The sequence below is a fragment of the Rhipicephalus microplus genome, chromosome 9 (assembly GCF_043290135.1).
Source record: "Rhipicephalus microplus isolate Deutch F79 chromosome 9, USDA_Rmic, whole genome shotgun sequence".
In the NCBI taxonomy this organism is placed as follows: Eukaryota; Metazoa; Arthropoda; class Arachnida; order Ixodida; family Ixodidae; genus Rhipicephalus; species Rhipicephalus microplus.
In genome coordinates this window covers 108,842,246-108,858,547 of record NC_134708.1, presented here as the reverse complement: position 1 = coordinate 108,858,547, position 16,302 = coordinate 108,842,246, and the positions used below count along the sequence as shown (strand labels likewise).

The window sequence follows — 16,302 nt, the reverse complement described above, 5'->3', positions numbered from 1 at the left end:
AAGGCTCTGAAAGGCCGCTCTTCTCGCTTTTGCTGTGACTGTGCTGTGCCTTCCGCAGAGGCCTGGCATTTTTTTTAGCTTCCCCAACTTTAGCATAAATCAGCGAAATTCAAATGCTTACTCTGACACTACATACTTTAATGTTTTGTTCTATCTCCAGGTTCACCTGAATTTGGGATGAAGACTCAATTTATAGTCCACAATTTCTATGCTACAATGATTACAGCCTGGGCTGGTTTCTACAGATGAGCTGTGGTGCAGCGAGAAACAGAACACAGGACAAGAGCACTTGTAGTATCTGCTGTCACTTGTTTGCTGTTCAGTACATCTCACCATTCTGTGCTTACAAATTGACCACAACATGACATACCACCCTACAAATTGCAGAACAGGCATTCTGAGCAGTTATTCCTGTTCACCTTTCATTTTACAGTGATGGTACACATGTCTCAATGTTACACACAATGCAATACGACCATTGCAGTGCAAAACTAAACAAAAAAAGCAGTGCCACTTTTATTTCGTGAGAAGCTTTGTCAACTTAAGTCACAAAAATAAAGTTATTCAAATACGCTCAGCAAGTGCATCGTAGAGTTCCTGTCGAAAAATCACAAATTGGTCATACACTAACACATACCTTTTTAAATGATTGCAACAACAAAGCATAGAGAAACAATTTCACAAGATGTCCATTGAGATGTTACAACTTCAGTTTAGTTCCAGGAAGAACAACTGCACAAGTAAGTCCTTATGACAGTTGTACACTTTTCTTATGCAAGACAAAACCATGATATCCGGAAGCTCAACCAACAAACTATATTTCAGGGTCCCACGCTTTGATGTGTTACAATACAAAAAGTGATGCATTAATCTGACAGCCAAGTCAGCATCAGATGAAAAGACACGCAATGAAATCAGCGATTCCCAAATGAGAAAGTGCTTCCTATTTACATAAAAGTTCAATGATTGTGCGACCTCAAGTTATGCCAAGTCAAGCCTTAGCACTCTTCTAGCACACGTAAAGCTGCATACCTGTACTGAACTGAATGCTGATGCCTGAACAACACGCGTGGCCTAACATCGGCCGAAGCAGAGGTCTCAATGAGACGCACAAGTCCTTCGAATGTACAGTAACCAAGTCCCCTACCACACGCTGACGAGAAACAATAGTCTCCGCTCACCACACCCCCGAAAATAAGTCTTGAGCAACTCTTCACCACACTGCTCACGGTCGGCCTAGCCAACAATTCTTCAACCGAAGGCCTGGGCACTTTCCTCTTCTTCGCTTTGGGGTCCTTCAGTTTCTTCAACCTCCTGAGGCTCTCGCAAGGTGCTTTCGCCGAGTCGGCAGAACCACTGTTCTTAAGCACCAGGACGTCTTCCGCACTAGGCATGGAGATGGAGTCGAAACGCTTTGGAACTCCTCTCGAACAGCTGGTGAGTTCTACGCAGACGAGTGCGTGCGAGAGATCCAGCTTCGCTGCCTTGGCTGTGACGCGAATGTCGTCCAGCTGCTTGGACGCAGTCGTTGCTGACAGCATGACCTTTTTCCGCTTCTTGTTGGCATCTGTGAAGATGGCCGCCAGCCTCCTGAGCACTTTACGGCTTCTGAGGACGTAGAAGGTGGAACCATCGTCGTGTCCGACGTTGTCGGCACTGAACTGGTCCAAGGTGCGCCACTCGTGGACCAGTTGTGACCACGGGAAGAAGAAAGGGCACGAGATGCGCAGCTTCTGGAACGATGGCCGCTTGTCCGGAGGGTACCTGCATTGAGATGGGGGAACCATTAAACCATGGCAATGTCTAAACAATGCACAAGTGTTCCATGCTCTGTATGCTCTGTCTGTTAGTTTGGTGTTCACCACATAGGAGAACACCAGGTAAGCTGTACTGTCCATATTTAAAAAAATTGTCATTCTGAAGTGTGAGCAGAATAAAGAGCCTTACAAAAGTAAGCAGATGATGAATTTAGATAACATATGAAATAAACAGACTGTTCTATGCTTTAATATAGAATGATGTAAATGAAGCAGGAAGAACTGATAACTTGCCACAGGTAAAAGTAGAAGCAGCATCTGCAACAAATGTAGTCTCCTACCGCCTAACTACACGATGGCCAGTCTCTTCGTCAACTCTCCTGAGCGGTTTGGTTTGTGCACTGTGCTTTAACTCAGTGCGTGCCACACAGGTCTAGCATTGGTAAGCAATTTTTTAAAAATCCCCCTTGTGGCAGCAGACATGCCCTACTTTACCCGACACAGAGCTTGCTCTTACCTTTCGCTTTACCCTACCTACAATCTTCTAGATTCAGAAGGTTGACTGCTTATTATGTAGGCGGAATTCTAGTAAAAATATAGAAGCATCCACACAACATTGTGGAAAATGATGCAGTGTCACATAGGACTCAATGAAAGAGTTACACAAATATTTTCTGAATCTCATAACAAAGAACATATATTTAGAACCAATTTCTAAAACTTGGTTGTCATGCAAAACGTAGATCTATGCACTTTAAAAAACCTTCGTGACACTTGCTGCACCCTCAAATATTTATCTGGTGTGTTGCTATTAGCTTCTAAGCACTATAAATAACTTGCAAAATATCGTACGTTTCATGTCTGCTTTCGAGAGCGAAATTCCTCTGGACATGAGAGAGTTAATAAGGAAACAAATCAGCATAGCACAACAATATAAAATAAATCTGTCTGGAATAAATAATTGTATGTTCCAGACCACAAGAACCAATGTTATGGCAAACAGTCATGGGTGAAATCCTAGCTTCGTATTCACCCACTACATGATTTTTCAAATTTCATAGTGTGTGACTACAGAAATGCACTCACAAAAACCACGTTTAAATAAAACACTGTACATTTAACCTCAGCATCAGCTTCGACTCATTGCATCAGTCTACCAATGCGGTAGCAGTGAACCATTGTCATATATCAAAACTGCAAATAAACGTGTGTATTGTGGTTAAGAATAAATGGTGTTCTAGACACGACGTTATAAAAACCTAAACACAATTTATGTACAAAATTTCATTATACTGATAGCTGAAGTGCCGTTTATTACATATAAAAGAGTACGCTTATGGCAAGCGGTGTAATGATACAATAAACTTGAGGAATTCTTTTAAAAAAAAGAAATAAATGGGCATGCTTCAACAGTCAATCTCCAACTGTCCCCGTCCAGACTAAGTGCCAAAAAAGGGTTTTCTGTATCTGTGCGCTTGACCCTCAGAGCATGAGTGCAGATGCCAAAAGGGTTGAATAACACAGACCACATCCAGTTTCTTTAGCTGTCCGGGCTAGCTTGGCATTCGGAAAACAAGATCACCACCGGAGAAGCCCTTCCAGCATTACCCGCCAAGAGGTAAGCTCCAGTGTGCATGCATAGAATACAAAACAAGCGAGCCAAGGAACAGGCATGGCACCTGTTGCGCCACCATTTTTATGTTGTTTTTGTATAGCTTTTGCACCATTTTCACACCACAGTTGCACAGTAACTAACCCAGCCTCATACAGATACAATGTAACTTCCGTGAGACCAAGTTGGCCTAAAAACTTTGGTCATTGGGTGCTTCAGGCATTTTTGTGCAATGTGAGCCACTTACTACATTGACTCTTATTAAACGGAACCTGTAGGAACCGGGGAAATGTGTTCCGTTTAACAGGATACGCTCGTGTTATCCTCATCTGTACCCGATGGGCGCATGTAAAGCGTGTGGGAAAAGGGCCACACTGCGGCACATGCTTTGGGAGTGTGCTGGAAAAGTTAACGTCACTGCCGCCGCTACCTTCGCGACGCATGTTAGGCAGGGGCCGACCTCCGCCGCGGCTGCGGTCACTGTTGTCAATCGGCGGCGCCAGCTGCATTTCCACTGGGAGGCAACACTCACCAGGGACAAGCTGGCCGACCAGCTTTGGGCCGTCTGGCAAGCTGAAGATGACGCCCGTGTCCAAAGACTTCGAGCGGTCACCTGGGCCATTGCCATCATAATCGACAGAAAGTGGGAAGGTACAGGAGTTAATCTCCTCTTCCCCCACCTTGCCCGGTGAAAACTGCCGGACTTTAAAGGAGCACAGACATCAAATTTACTCATGTCAAGATTTTTGCGCCAACGAGTAGCTATTGACCCCCTAGTAGCGATTCGCCACCTAAAACGCATCTGAGGTAAGAATGGAATGAATATGTCTAATATTGATTAATATATCTGCTATCAAACGTGGTTCAAAATGGGTCGAAAGCCTGTCAAATTGTAGTGGTGTCAGCGCTACCTCACGGCTATGTCGAGGCCGCTGCACTGCTGATGCTGCTTTAAAAAAAATGGTGACGTCACGCACACTGGCACTTCGTCTACTAGGAGCGCACGTGTGGTCAGTCCAGCTGTGTTAACGTGGCTAGTCTAGCTTTGTCCCTGATGATGTCGACAAAAGCCCCTCCATGCGTTTTTCGCCGGCTAGGTTAAGTAGCGCCAACTCGGTTTTCTCCTCTCCCTTTAGCCCCAGCCTCGATAAGCGGCCTCATACTGCAAGTGAAATCCAACTCATTTGCCAACAAAAGATTTACCCTGTAGCAGCTCGGTGCAAAAAAAAACGAGCAAATGCGGCTGTTCTCTTTAGGCATCCAGTCGATCTCTCTGTCCATTGGCATGTACGAAGGCAACCCACTGGCTGCGTTGAGGTTTGTGGCTTGGAAAAATTAAGGCATGAAACGCCTTGCAATTTCCGCTTTTGCCGCGCCTCGACCTGCAGGTTCTCACTGCGCAGCGGTTTCCCGACATTCTGGCACGTGTTCTCACCCTAAATGATCGTACTCATGCTGTGGAGCACATGTCAAATCAGTTGATGCGACACAATGAATTGCACGCATGCTTGAACACAACAGGGAGAGCCATCAGTGAGGGCATGGCCGGGTGCCGGCTCCAAACATACTCAGATCGTCGACGTCAATTTGATTGATTGATTTGTGGGGTTTAACGTCCCAAAACGACCATATGATTATGAAAGACGCCGTAGTGGAGGGCTCCGGAAATTTAGACCACCTGGGGTTCTTTAACGTGCACTCAAATCTGAGCACACGGGCCTACAACATTTCCACCTCCATCGGAAATGCAGCCGCCACCGCCGGGATTCGATCCCGCGACCTACGGGTCAGCAGCCGAGTACTTCAGCCACTAGACCACTGTGGCGGGGCGTCGACGTCAATTTCACTAGCGTATCGTCACTTAGGGTGGTATTTGTGGAATGTATCACACTGATCACGTAGCACTAGGGTCGATGCCGCAGGGCAGTTCGGGCACGTCGTCAAACAGGACACGTCGTCGAACAAAACCCGCGTGTCTGAAACAGTTTTGCACCATGGGGCGTGGTAGCCGTAGGGAGCCATTTTTCATGCATGCTGTAGCCAGATTCAATAGCTATATCCAACATCGCAACATTAGAGTATCATAATAAGCAGCTCATTTCACCATAGAAAGCACACAAAAGTGGAGAGTGCCATCGCTGTTCATCCTTTTACATTATATATTCCTATAAATGATTGTACAAACCATGAGCCCCTCGGAGGAATTCGCCAACTTTTACACTAAAAAAAAATGATTTGTGCAGCGATTTATACACTGAGCACTGCAGTAATTTATAAAAAAGAAGATTAACATCGCGCAAAAACACCAAACTTGATCAAGTAATACGTTCCCCACTGCCAAGTACCACCTTTATATCCTAGTACGTATCAAAAGTATCACCATTCAGTACCAAACATTCTCGCATATGACAGCTGCATCGAAATAGGGGGGGGGGGGGGGGAAAAAACAACAAAGATAAAGGCAGGAGTTACAAAATTAGCAACGTATGCAGACCTTTGTCTGGCTGTTGTTAGAGCAGTATGTGCACCAATACCATCAACAAAGTGCTCATCAGAAAACTTTCCTGTTTCAATATTTCTTTGTTGGTTAACTCCATGAATAAAATACTTCAAATTGATGCTTGTTTTCGAAAACTCATTACCGGAATCACAATGAAGGCATAAGTTCTATTCCAGCTCCAACAAAGTTTTACACAATAGAGAACTTGTAGATACAGTCCCCTAAACATCGCTTACGTTTCTTCGTAAACCGGCTCGAGTTCTTTAGCTTTCCCAGTAGTTTGCTAGTGCTAAGTTCTGCATTATGTCGACACACACTATTATGTCAACACGCACTACTTCCGTGGATCTTTGCGATCTAACTGAGCACACCAGCACACACCTATAGGCAGAGCTTACCGCAGATGCTTCGTCATCAGCTCTCGGCGGTTCTCCTCCTCAGACAGCCGAGTGGCGGCCGTGTCTGGGTGATCGAAGGGAAAGCAGGGCAGGCCCATCTCGAGCGAGAGGCTTCGCAGTTCCCGCAGGCCACACGCCCGGGCACCCCGATAAACCAGGGCAATCCAAAACGGACGACCCCAGCCGGCTGGCAAGATCAAATCCCAGCCACTGCCAAAACCTGGGTTATTCAACAAGCGAAAGAGGGCCAGGGATTGGTATTGGTTGGATCTTTATAGCTATCAGATGCAAGGCCTAAGTTAGATGAGCTACTCTGTAACAACGTAATAAACAGCATGTTATTGACAACATTAGACAAACTGATGTGAAAAGTGATAGCTCTGGTCGTATTGCATGCTCTAAGGAAAAAGAGAAGCAATCCATCAAGTCACCTTAACGCCCTTACAGCAGCAAAATTATAGGCAACAAAAAAGTTGAAATAATTATGAATTTGATGGCAGCATTCCAAACCGTATACATTCTTCCATTTCAGCTTCACTAGAATAAAATAGCACCTGAGTGAGGCAGTGAGCCCCTGCTTGTGCACAGCTGCTAGGACGCAGGAGTTTTGCAGCATCTCGCTTTTCATGAAAAGCTGTGGATCACAACAGAAAGCAATAGAGTCAATGCAAGAGCGTGCAGATTTTTGTTTTGATAAATTTATTTGATAATGTCTAAAGACAGGTCAATTTTACTATACTAAAACAAGGTTTTAGATAATCTTGCCACTACACTTCAACCTCATTACACTCGAACCTTGATGTAACAAAACTGGATATAACAAAGTATTGGTTATAACGAAGCGAATAAAAAAAGTTTTACAATATATAGTCTTAGGAATAAACCTTTATAACAAATTTTCTGATATAGTGAACTTATTTTAGTGTAAGATACAATTTTGTTATAATGGGATTTAAGTGTTTAACAAACTTGCATCATACAAGAAAATAGATTCGTTATATCCAAAAATTCGTTACATATGTATATACCTGACAGCATATCTATTGTGAGACTATTTTTCATTTACTTCGTAATAACCAATATTTCATTATATCCACATTTGTTATATTGAGGTCTGAGTGTATGCAAATTTCAATGAGGATTTCAATTATGCATCTAATTCATGTCATAAAATCTTGTTTCATTAAAATAATGTATATTATCTCAGTATATTTCATGATCCCTTTTGAGTACAACAAATGCAGGCTCGACCACAGTTGTCTTTACGACAGCTATTGTGGTAGAAGCGACAAAAGAAGTTCGACAATTGCTGAATATGCCTGCGTGCTTGACCCTCACAGCAAATACAGTTGTGCCAAAAGGGTTGAATAACACAGGCTTTTCTCAGTTTATTCTTTAGCTGTCCAGGCCAAAGCAATGCCCATAAAGCAAGGCATCACCAGCACAAGGCCGTGGCAGCAATTGTCTGTGGCACAACGCTGGCAGATCGATTCGACCTAGGCCATCAAATATGGCCACACAAAACACGTAGCAAGTACTTTAGAGAGTCTTCTGTTAGATGAAAACATATGCCGTTTTCTCCGAAATTTTCTCAACTCGCAAAGGTAGTGAGAAGACAATAGGCATAGAATGTAGTCGTGATCATAATTGATAAACAAGCAATTGCGTGGTAGTGTGCAAGTGCACGCCGTCAAACAGCTGCCAAGAGTCTCGCAGTGGGGCCATTCTACCCTGCCTGTTCAGTTGCCGCTGCACGTGGGCCAAATATTGGAATTTGTGGCTGCTCGTCATGAAGCAGTGGCCTGGAACTCCGTGGTCTGATCTTAGCACTGTTGGCAAACTACATTAAATTGATATGTTCCCTGCACAGATTGCTATCTCTGGCACAATGTCACGATCAAAAAAGGGCTAGCCATTCACTTCACTATGCGCGTGCATTTTTCACTGCGTCATCGTGTCTCCCTATAGGTGGGCAAACACACTTTTTGAAAAGTCTTACAGCAAAAAGTACACAACGAATTTCGCACAATGCCAGTTGGTCTTTCGCAAGCATGCATCTACGTGTGCCTTTGTGCCTTCAAGAAGCGCTCGATTTCAAAAGACCATGTGGCACTGAAGATGAGGTGCTGTGGGAGGACGATTCTGACTAGGTAATGTAAGGAAAAGCAAGGATGAATGAGTGCGTGAGTAAATGCTTTGAGTTTCTGCTCTACTTAGGCTACATTAGGGCTAAAAGATTTTTTTTCTTGCATTTGCTATTTCTAAAATACACCTCGGACTACATGCCGGTCCAGACTACCGTAAAAACCGAAATATACAGTCAACTCTCGTCACTTCAAACTCGAAGGGACCTCCGAAATTTGTTTAAGTTATCAAGAAACTTGAATTATCAGAAGTTCTCAGATAGATGACTCTGGGTGAGGTGACGCCACACGTTTAGATTAGGCATGGATTTTATCCCATTTAAAAACTTCTTAGTGTTTTTAAGAAAGCCTTTACTACACACAGTGAATAGGAAGCAGAGGTGTAAAGCCCACAAGTTTATTGGCCACTTACTGCGGATCAGATATTTAAAGCAATCCTGAATTGCCAACTGATTCATTGATATATGGGCCTTCAGCACAAAGCTCTCTATACCAATGGAGAAGCATCACGGTTTACCATATGCATACTTCATTATTAACATTTTTGTACTAGCAAAGCCTTTTTCCTTGAAGGCCTCACCTGCTTATTTTTCATTTTCAGAATGTTAGGATTATATAAGCACACAAATTTTCAAATAGTAGTGGGAAAGCAGCAGATATTTTCTGGTATGCACCTGCAAAAAGTATGAATAACCAATGATAAAGTTTGAATGAAGAGGCTTTTAAGTACACTCAAACCTTGTTATAATGTAACGGGATATAGCAAAATAATGTATATGACAAAGTAAATGAAATTCCCCTTGAAAGCACCATTGAAACTCGTTGTAACAAAGTAAAATTGACCGATAAATGGATATAACGAACTAAATTAGTCTATAAAAAAATACCGACCGTAGTGTGTTAAGTATGTCGTTTTCTGCAGAATTTGATGCTCGTTCGGCGCCGCTCTTTCAAAACTCCCACGCCAACCTTACAACCACGCCCCACACGGCCGAGAAAGCCGTCCTCCTCACACAGCCAGCGGAGAGGATTGAGGAAGCGCTCAGCGGGTCACATGACAGAGAAGCGCGCCGCGGCGCAAAGAAATTTCCCTCTCACGACAGCAACGACTGCATCTCCGCTGCTACCATGGCTCCTACCCTCTGCATCGAGAAAGAAGGACTCTCCACGACAGCTTTTTTTTTTTTTTTTCTCAGCACGCGGCCATGAAAGGAGAAGGGTCTCTACGTGCAGAGACAAAAAAGGGAGAAGTGTGGCATAGGCGCGCCGCAGATCGGCATTTGAGAGAGAGCAAACAATCTGCCACTGTCTTTTCTTTCCTTTTCTTCTTTTCCTTCTTCGCACGCAGCGTTGAGAGGTGCTACCCAGGGATTGGGCATGGTGCTGAGAGCATTTTCGGAGCCCGGCATGTTCGAATTAACCGTCGCAAGTGCTTGCGCGTTCGAATTACAGAGAGTTTTCGCTCATTGAAATACACATAGCTTTGATGGGACCTCAGTATGAGTTCAAATTACCCAAATGTTCGAATTGATGAGATTCAACCGAGTTTATTTTCCATGGCACGCATGACCGTGTAGCGATACATTGGGCTGAGAGGCAGTTTTCTTCTTGGCGTGCTTATAGGTGTGCGCCCATCTGAGCATACATCGCCACAAACTGTTATAATCCACACAGTGAAATACGGTTATAATGAACCTCAGATTAATTTTTTTTTCAGATTAACGAATATATCGAAAAACCCCCTTCCCAGTGTTCATTGATTCAATGTTAAAGTATTTCATTACTACGAATCTCAGAGCAACGAATGTTTCAGAATAACAAATGGAATTCGATCGCCCGGCAATCTTAATAGCACTTCAAAATAACGAATTACTACCGGCAATCTAACATATTTACTTGCATGATCTTCACACTTTCATCAGGAAAAGCCGATGAAAAGTTAGAGGGGTGCAATAATTACGTGGCGAAAGTTTTCTGCGAAATCGTACAGAGCGAAAAAGAAAACGAAGTGGTCGCAGATCGGGATTCTCATGCCAGCAAACACAAACTTTTAAGGGAGATGCTCCTTGAAAAATTTTTCTTGAGATATTTGTGACAGCTCAATGAAACTTTCACCAGTTATACAGTTCGAGCTCCTCTTTTTAAATCTGCTTCTATTTTTTTATGGCTCATTTAGTTAATTTTTTGCAGACCATGCATTTGTAAAAACAATGCAATATTGTGCAAGTTTAGGCAACAGTATTAAGCACAAGAAAGCTCTAAAAAAATAGCAAATTTTGCTTCTAATGAATTGCAGAATTCAATGTAGCAATGAAACATTGTGTAATATTTGTGTGCTGGCCTAAAAAAAATTCTAATGCTAATTTTGAGTTTAACCATACTCAAGAAACAAGCTTCTGAAATTATCTGGCTGAATATGCTTTGAAGACCTATGAAAGTTGTTTGTTTGAATTCAGGACATGTTAAACTTTAAGTGAGCAAAGTTTCATTTCAACCCTACTATGTAAAGTGTACAAACTATATTGCACAAGCTCTAAAAATGCCGAAAAATGAGGAATTGAGAAAAAGAGGTTTGAAAGTTCGAAAAAATGTTTAAAACTATACTCTTCAACCAATCTCCATGAAATTCACATAGAATGTCAGCAAAGCTATCTTGAAAAAATTGACAGTTCCAGAATAATCCAGCACAATATATTGGACCCTTACAGTCTCTGCAAGCTGCCTCCTCCCAACTGACTTTTTTTCTTTTCTTTTTTTTTCTCAGTACTGCGGTGATCGGCCGTTGCTCTCAGGCTCGTGCGAGGTTTTTGGCGGCGGTATGCCACTTTTTTTTTTTTTTTGCCAATGGCAGTTCTTGTGACGCACTGCTTTTTGAATACCAGTGATTGCACAAAACCGCACAAGCTGCTCATGCCCGACGCTGATCGCACCGCGCCCTGATTGCACGCGGTGCGACCACCGACTTCACGCTCACAGCGAAGCTGTCCGCCGCACTGCCGCTAGCGGACGTCTCCTCGCTTCCATTGCATGAGGGATATACGCGGCTTGACACGTACGTAGACGAAACAGCAGTTGCAGCACGTGCGTCATTTCGGCGCTTAAGTTCTGAAAACGATGCCAGTCCTTATCGTCTACTTGCCATTACTCGAATGCACAGCTCGCACCGCTTGCAGTTGGAGCATACTCCACTGCTGATGAGGTTCTGCATTGCATCGGTCTCACAAATAAATGTGCTTCCGCGTTTGTCCCGACACTTGCTTTTGTCATCAAACAGCACTGACGAAGTCATCGACGCTAGGAATGAAACTCGAACAATCCAAATCGGGTGTGCCGCCGCTGCCGCGGCTAGGCCTAGCAGCAGACGAACCTCTCGCCGGCACTCACTGCTTGCGTTTGGGGTGCCTTCTCTCGTTAATTTTCAATAACTTCTAGTTGATTCTCAGCTTTGATATTTTAATATAGTATTAAGGAGAACGCTTGGAGGCATAAAATACAAAACAACAAATAAGACACAAAACCGACTTTTTCAAAAAAAATTGCAGTTTTTAGACCCGCATCTTCCCTTAAGTACTGATTGAGACTTACCTTAACAAAAAAACCACAGGTTCAACACGAAGCGATTTATTTGCAGACACTAAAGTTATTGTCCACTGTTTCAAGAGCCTTCGTGTGGAGACCCTTGATATAATAAAGAAGTTCCACCTCAAGCTGGGGATATTTTGCACTCAGGCCCACGGAACATCCAACGCGTGTTGGTGGCCTCCAGCTTCTCGTGCTGCCATCGCCAGTAGCGAACACAAAACTTGCCAACTACGAAGTGCCTGCCGGCAACCCTATCATCGTTTTCTGCATGGTCAATTGCTTTCAACCTAAAAGCACCATGTAGCTTCCGTATCAACACATTGCGTTACCACACGCTGCACGGACTTCCGCAACGGGTGCTTGCCACTTTGGCTTGGGTTGGATTGGGGCTCCGTGCGTTGGTAGTATGGACAGTTTTTAAGAGATGGCACCAGGCTGTGCGTTACCATCAGTGGTTAATAGTAAATATCACTGCACGAGTGCTATAATCAGTACTCACAGAAAAATATCGTATTTTCGTTGGCCGATTTGGGGAGGGAGGGTGCAAGAATCATGCGAGTGCGAGAATTACGGGAGTAAATATGGCAAATGCCCAGCTCCATACTATGTGGCACTATTATCATCATCAAAGCTTTCAGATCATTTCTTCATACGTTGCCCTATCCTATTGCAGCGCCTTCTATCATTTTTTTGCATCCCCGTTCAGCAATTCAGCCAAGTTGAGCCTCGCCCGCTGGCTTAGCCTGGCAGCCTTTATTCAGGTGACTGTCAATGCTGTTCGATTGTTATTTAACGATTAGTGTTATTGACTAGTGTAAGCGCCTAGTTTAGACATTCGTTTCTACGTTCGCCATTCGTGATGAGCATCGGGAGCAGCATGAGAAAAAAGCGGAGGCAGTTCTCTGCAAGAAAAAGTGGACATCATTTCACGAATAGGCGCCGGTAAACAGCAAATCCACATTGCGAACGAGATGGAGGTCGCACCATCAACTGTCAGGACCATCCTGAAGGATCGACAGGAGTTAGTCGAGATGCACCAAGGGTCCCAAGTCGCACCGTCAAGAAAACGGCTCCAACTAGGGAACTTTCAGGATGTAGGTGCTTGAGTGCTCACGTGGTTCCAAGACGCACATTCTCAAAATGTGCTTGTGTCGGGACCCATGCTGCAGGAAAAAGCCCGGCAATTGGCTTTTGCTCTAGATATCACGGGCTTCGAAGCAAGCGCGGTGTGGCTCCATCGTTTCCGTGAGAGGAACGGAATCACCTGGCAAGTGGTGTCAGGTGAACAAAATTCGGCAGACGCAGCGAGCGCTGGTGCATGGAGAGACGAAAAGTTCCGTGAAATTATCGCTTCTTACACTGAAGTCGATACCTTCAATGCGGACGAAACAGCGTTCCTCTATCAGATGCTTCCCGATAAAACGATGCATTTCAAGGGGAGCAGCTGTAAAGGTGGCAAGCAATCCAAAGTCCATATTTCGGTGTTGTTCTGCTGCAGTTCCACAGGCACAAAAGAGCTGATACCGTTGGTTATTGGTAAATATAACAAGCCTCAGTGCATGAAGAACGTTGTGTCATTGCCGTGCAATTATCGGGCTAATTCACGCGCACGGATGATGCAAGAGCTTTTCTCTGAGTGGCCAATGAAGGTGGACAACAAAATGAGGCGAGCAGGAAAGAAAATATTATTTATTGCTGACAACTGCTTGGCCCATCTTGTGAATGTTAGGCTGACTATTGTGAAGCTACCGTTAAACCTCGTTATAACGAGACGGGCTATAACGAAATATTGGATATAACGAGCAAATCCTAATTCCCCTTGAAAGTCCCCATACAAACCAATGTATTCAAAACCTCGTTTTAACGAGGCAAAATTTGCCTGTTATGGGATATAACGAACAAATTTTTTTAGGAAGTAAAGTTTTGAGCCGATGTCACGACAGTGCACAATGCGAACTTGAGACGGCGCGCAACGCGAGAACTGTATTTAGCAGTTCAAAACTCCCGCCACGCGCCCTCCAGCAACGCGCGCAGTACAGACGGCACGCGCTGTTTCCGGAGGAGAGGTCGCTGCACGTGCGCCGCTTGGCTACCACCGACAACGGAGCGCTCGGCAGCTCCGCGAACGTCTCGCCCTTTTCTTTTTTGTGTGTGTGTCTTCTTTATATTCTCCCTCTCCCCTTTCTCATGGCACTGAGGCGCGCTTCCTATTCTTACATACCCCCTTCCCCTTGAGTAACTGGTTCCTAGAGGGCAGCGCAAAAGAGCGCCCCTTCTTCCCCTTCCTCTTCACAGTCACTTTCTCTGCAAGTGTTGTCGCTCGCCGACGTGAGCCGCGTTGCTTTTGCGTGCGTGTTTCTTCTCTTTTTCGACCGCTTCCGCCTTATCTTTTATCGTGCTGCGCTCGTGATTCCAGCAACACGAATGCGCCAGGCGGGAAGCGAAAGCGCATAACGCTAGATCAGAAGGCGGTTATGATAAGAGCCGTCGAATCGGGGACCAAGAAAGGCAACGTGGCAAGAGACTTAGGCGTATCGGCGAGCACACTGTCAACCATCTTGAGCAAGCAGGAGTCCATCATCGACGCTGTTGCACGTGGCATGAAAGGAAGCGCTAAGAGGATGAGGGCACCTGCCTTTTAGGTGGTCGAAAGGGCTGTTCTTAAATGGTTCTTGGACATGCGGGCCGTGAATCTGCCGGTGAGCGGCGCCTTGCTGCAAAGAAAAGCGAGAGACTTTGCCTGCATCATGGGCTATGACAACTTCGTAGCAAGTTCGGGTTGGCTCCAACGCTTCAAGGAGAGCCACGACATTGTTGGTAGAGCGGTCTGCGGCGAATCACAATCTGTCGACGGAGCAGAGGCTACCAAGTGGGCAAAAGAAAACATCGTGCGGCTGCTAGAAAAATACAGCGCGGAGGATATTTTTAACGCGGACGAAACTGCTCTCTTTTTCAAGATGTTGCCGCACAAGACATTAGCCCTCAAAGGCGAGCCGTGCCATGGTGGCAAAGTAAGCTGCGGATCACTGCGCTACTTTGTGCAAACATGACCAGCTCTGAGAAGCTGCCAATTTTCGTAATTGGCAAAAGTGCACCCCCTTGCTGCTGGGGAGAGACTGGTGTTCTAAAAAAATTTTTTGTTTATTATCATATTCAAATGAAATTTTCAGGCAATGTATCTTTTAACCTGCTATGAAGATATATGCAATCCATTTTTTTTACCTCAAGTAGTTTTAGAGATATTGAATAAACAATAAGTAGTTGGATTGCCCAATTATTCTGCAATTTAATCATTAAATATCCTTGAACACTTTATATGGACATAGTCTAGAATAATCAAGGATCACAACTATACTATCCCTGTAATTTTAGCTCTATTTTTATAAAAGTTATTGCCATATGTAATATAATGGTTGGAAACATGAGAACCTTCATGAGATTTCTCAGCACATAAAAAATTTTCTCTTGGCTAAATATAAATTTTAGTAGTCTTATTGTGTATAGGAACTCGTAAGCTGTCAATTGCAACAAGAATTGTTGAAATCTGATCACTAGATCAAAAGATTCTGTGGGCAACAATATAGCACATAGGCAAAAAACTGATTTTGGGAAAACACAAAAAGAAGTTTGAAGACTATATCTAGGTTTAATTCTTGCCAAAAAAGCAACAGATGGGAGTCCTTTTATGCTCTAGCAGCCACGAGGCTCATAATCACCATCACTCTCTTTCACACGCCTCTTCTTCATGGCATTCTTGTCTTCTGCTCTGGTATGCTTTTTGTCACATGCCGCTAGCTGCTGCTGGTCCTTTTCCAGACATCTTTCAACATTTGTGTTGTTTTGGTTCAAGTGCAGCTCCTTCAAAATGGCCTCAGAAGCACATTTCTTTCCAGCATTGAACCGAGCAACCGCTTCCGCAACAGCAGTTTCGACTGTGAAGAACGAGGCGTGCTTGGTTTTCGGTACAAGCGACCAGATCACTGAATGGAGGCTCTCATTTGAGTTTTGAGTTTTGCCTCTTTGGCAGCGCTCCAACAGCTTTTGATCTGAGAGGCGAGTGTACACTGGAAGGAACGCTTCTGCAACATATTCCGGGAGATTCCGATGCTTAGGAGGAGCCTGCTGCCTTGCCACTGCCTTGTTGTGGGCACACCATGAGTCTTCTCCCTTTGGGCACCGTGAATGTTGTGGCTTTGCATCAGTAGAAGTCACATGATAGTAAGTGGCAAGGACAGCATTCTCCATCTCATCAATGTTTCCCTGGTGTGCCTTGAGTGCCCAACCATAATAATTTGTAAGCTTCGTTACA

General features: G+C 44.3%; 1 protein-coding gene across 2 annotated transcripts in view; it reads right to left on the bottom strand.

Annotated features, from left to right (window-relative positions):
- Positions 1-541: 541 nt before the first annotated feature.
- The window catches only part of Pop1 (POP1 ribonuclease P/MRP subunit), a 48,097-nt gene continuing 32,336 nt past the window's right edge, over positions 542-16,302 (bottom strand). For both annotated transcript variants that reach the window (XM_037415024.2, XM_075874239.1), the window contains 2 exons: positions 6,268-6,487; positions 542-1,764 (listed from right to left, as the gene is read on the bottom strand). In XM_037415024.2, coding sequence (XP_037270921.2) covers positions 999-1,764; positions 6,268-6,487 — 986 coding nt within the window. In that variant the 3' untranslated portion in view covers positions 542-998. The remainder of the gene's footprint in view (positions 1,765-6,267; positions 6,488-16,302) is intronic.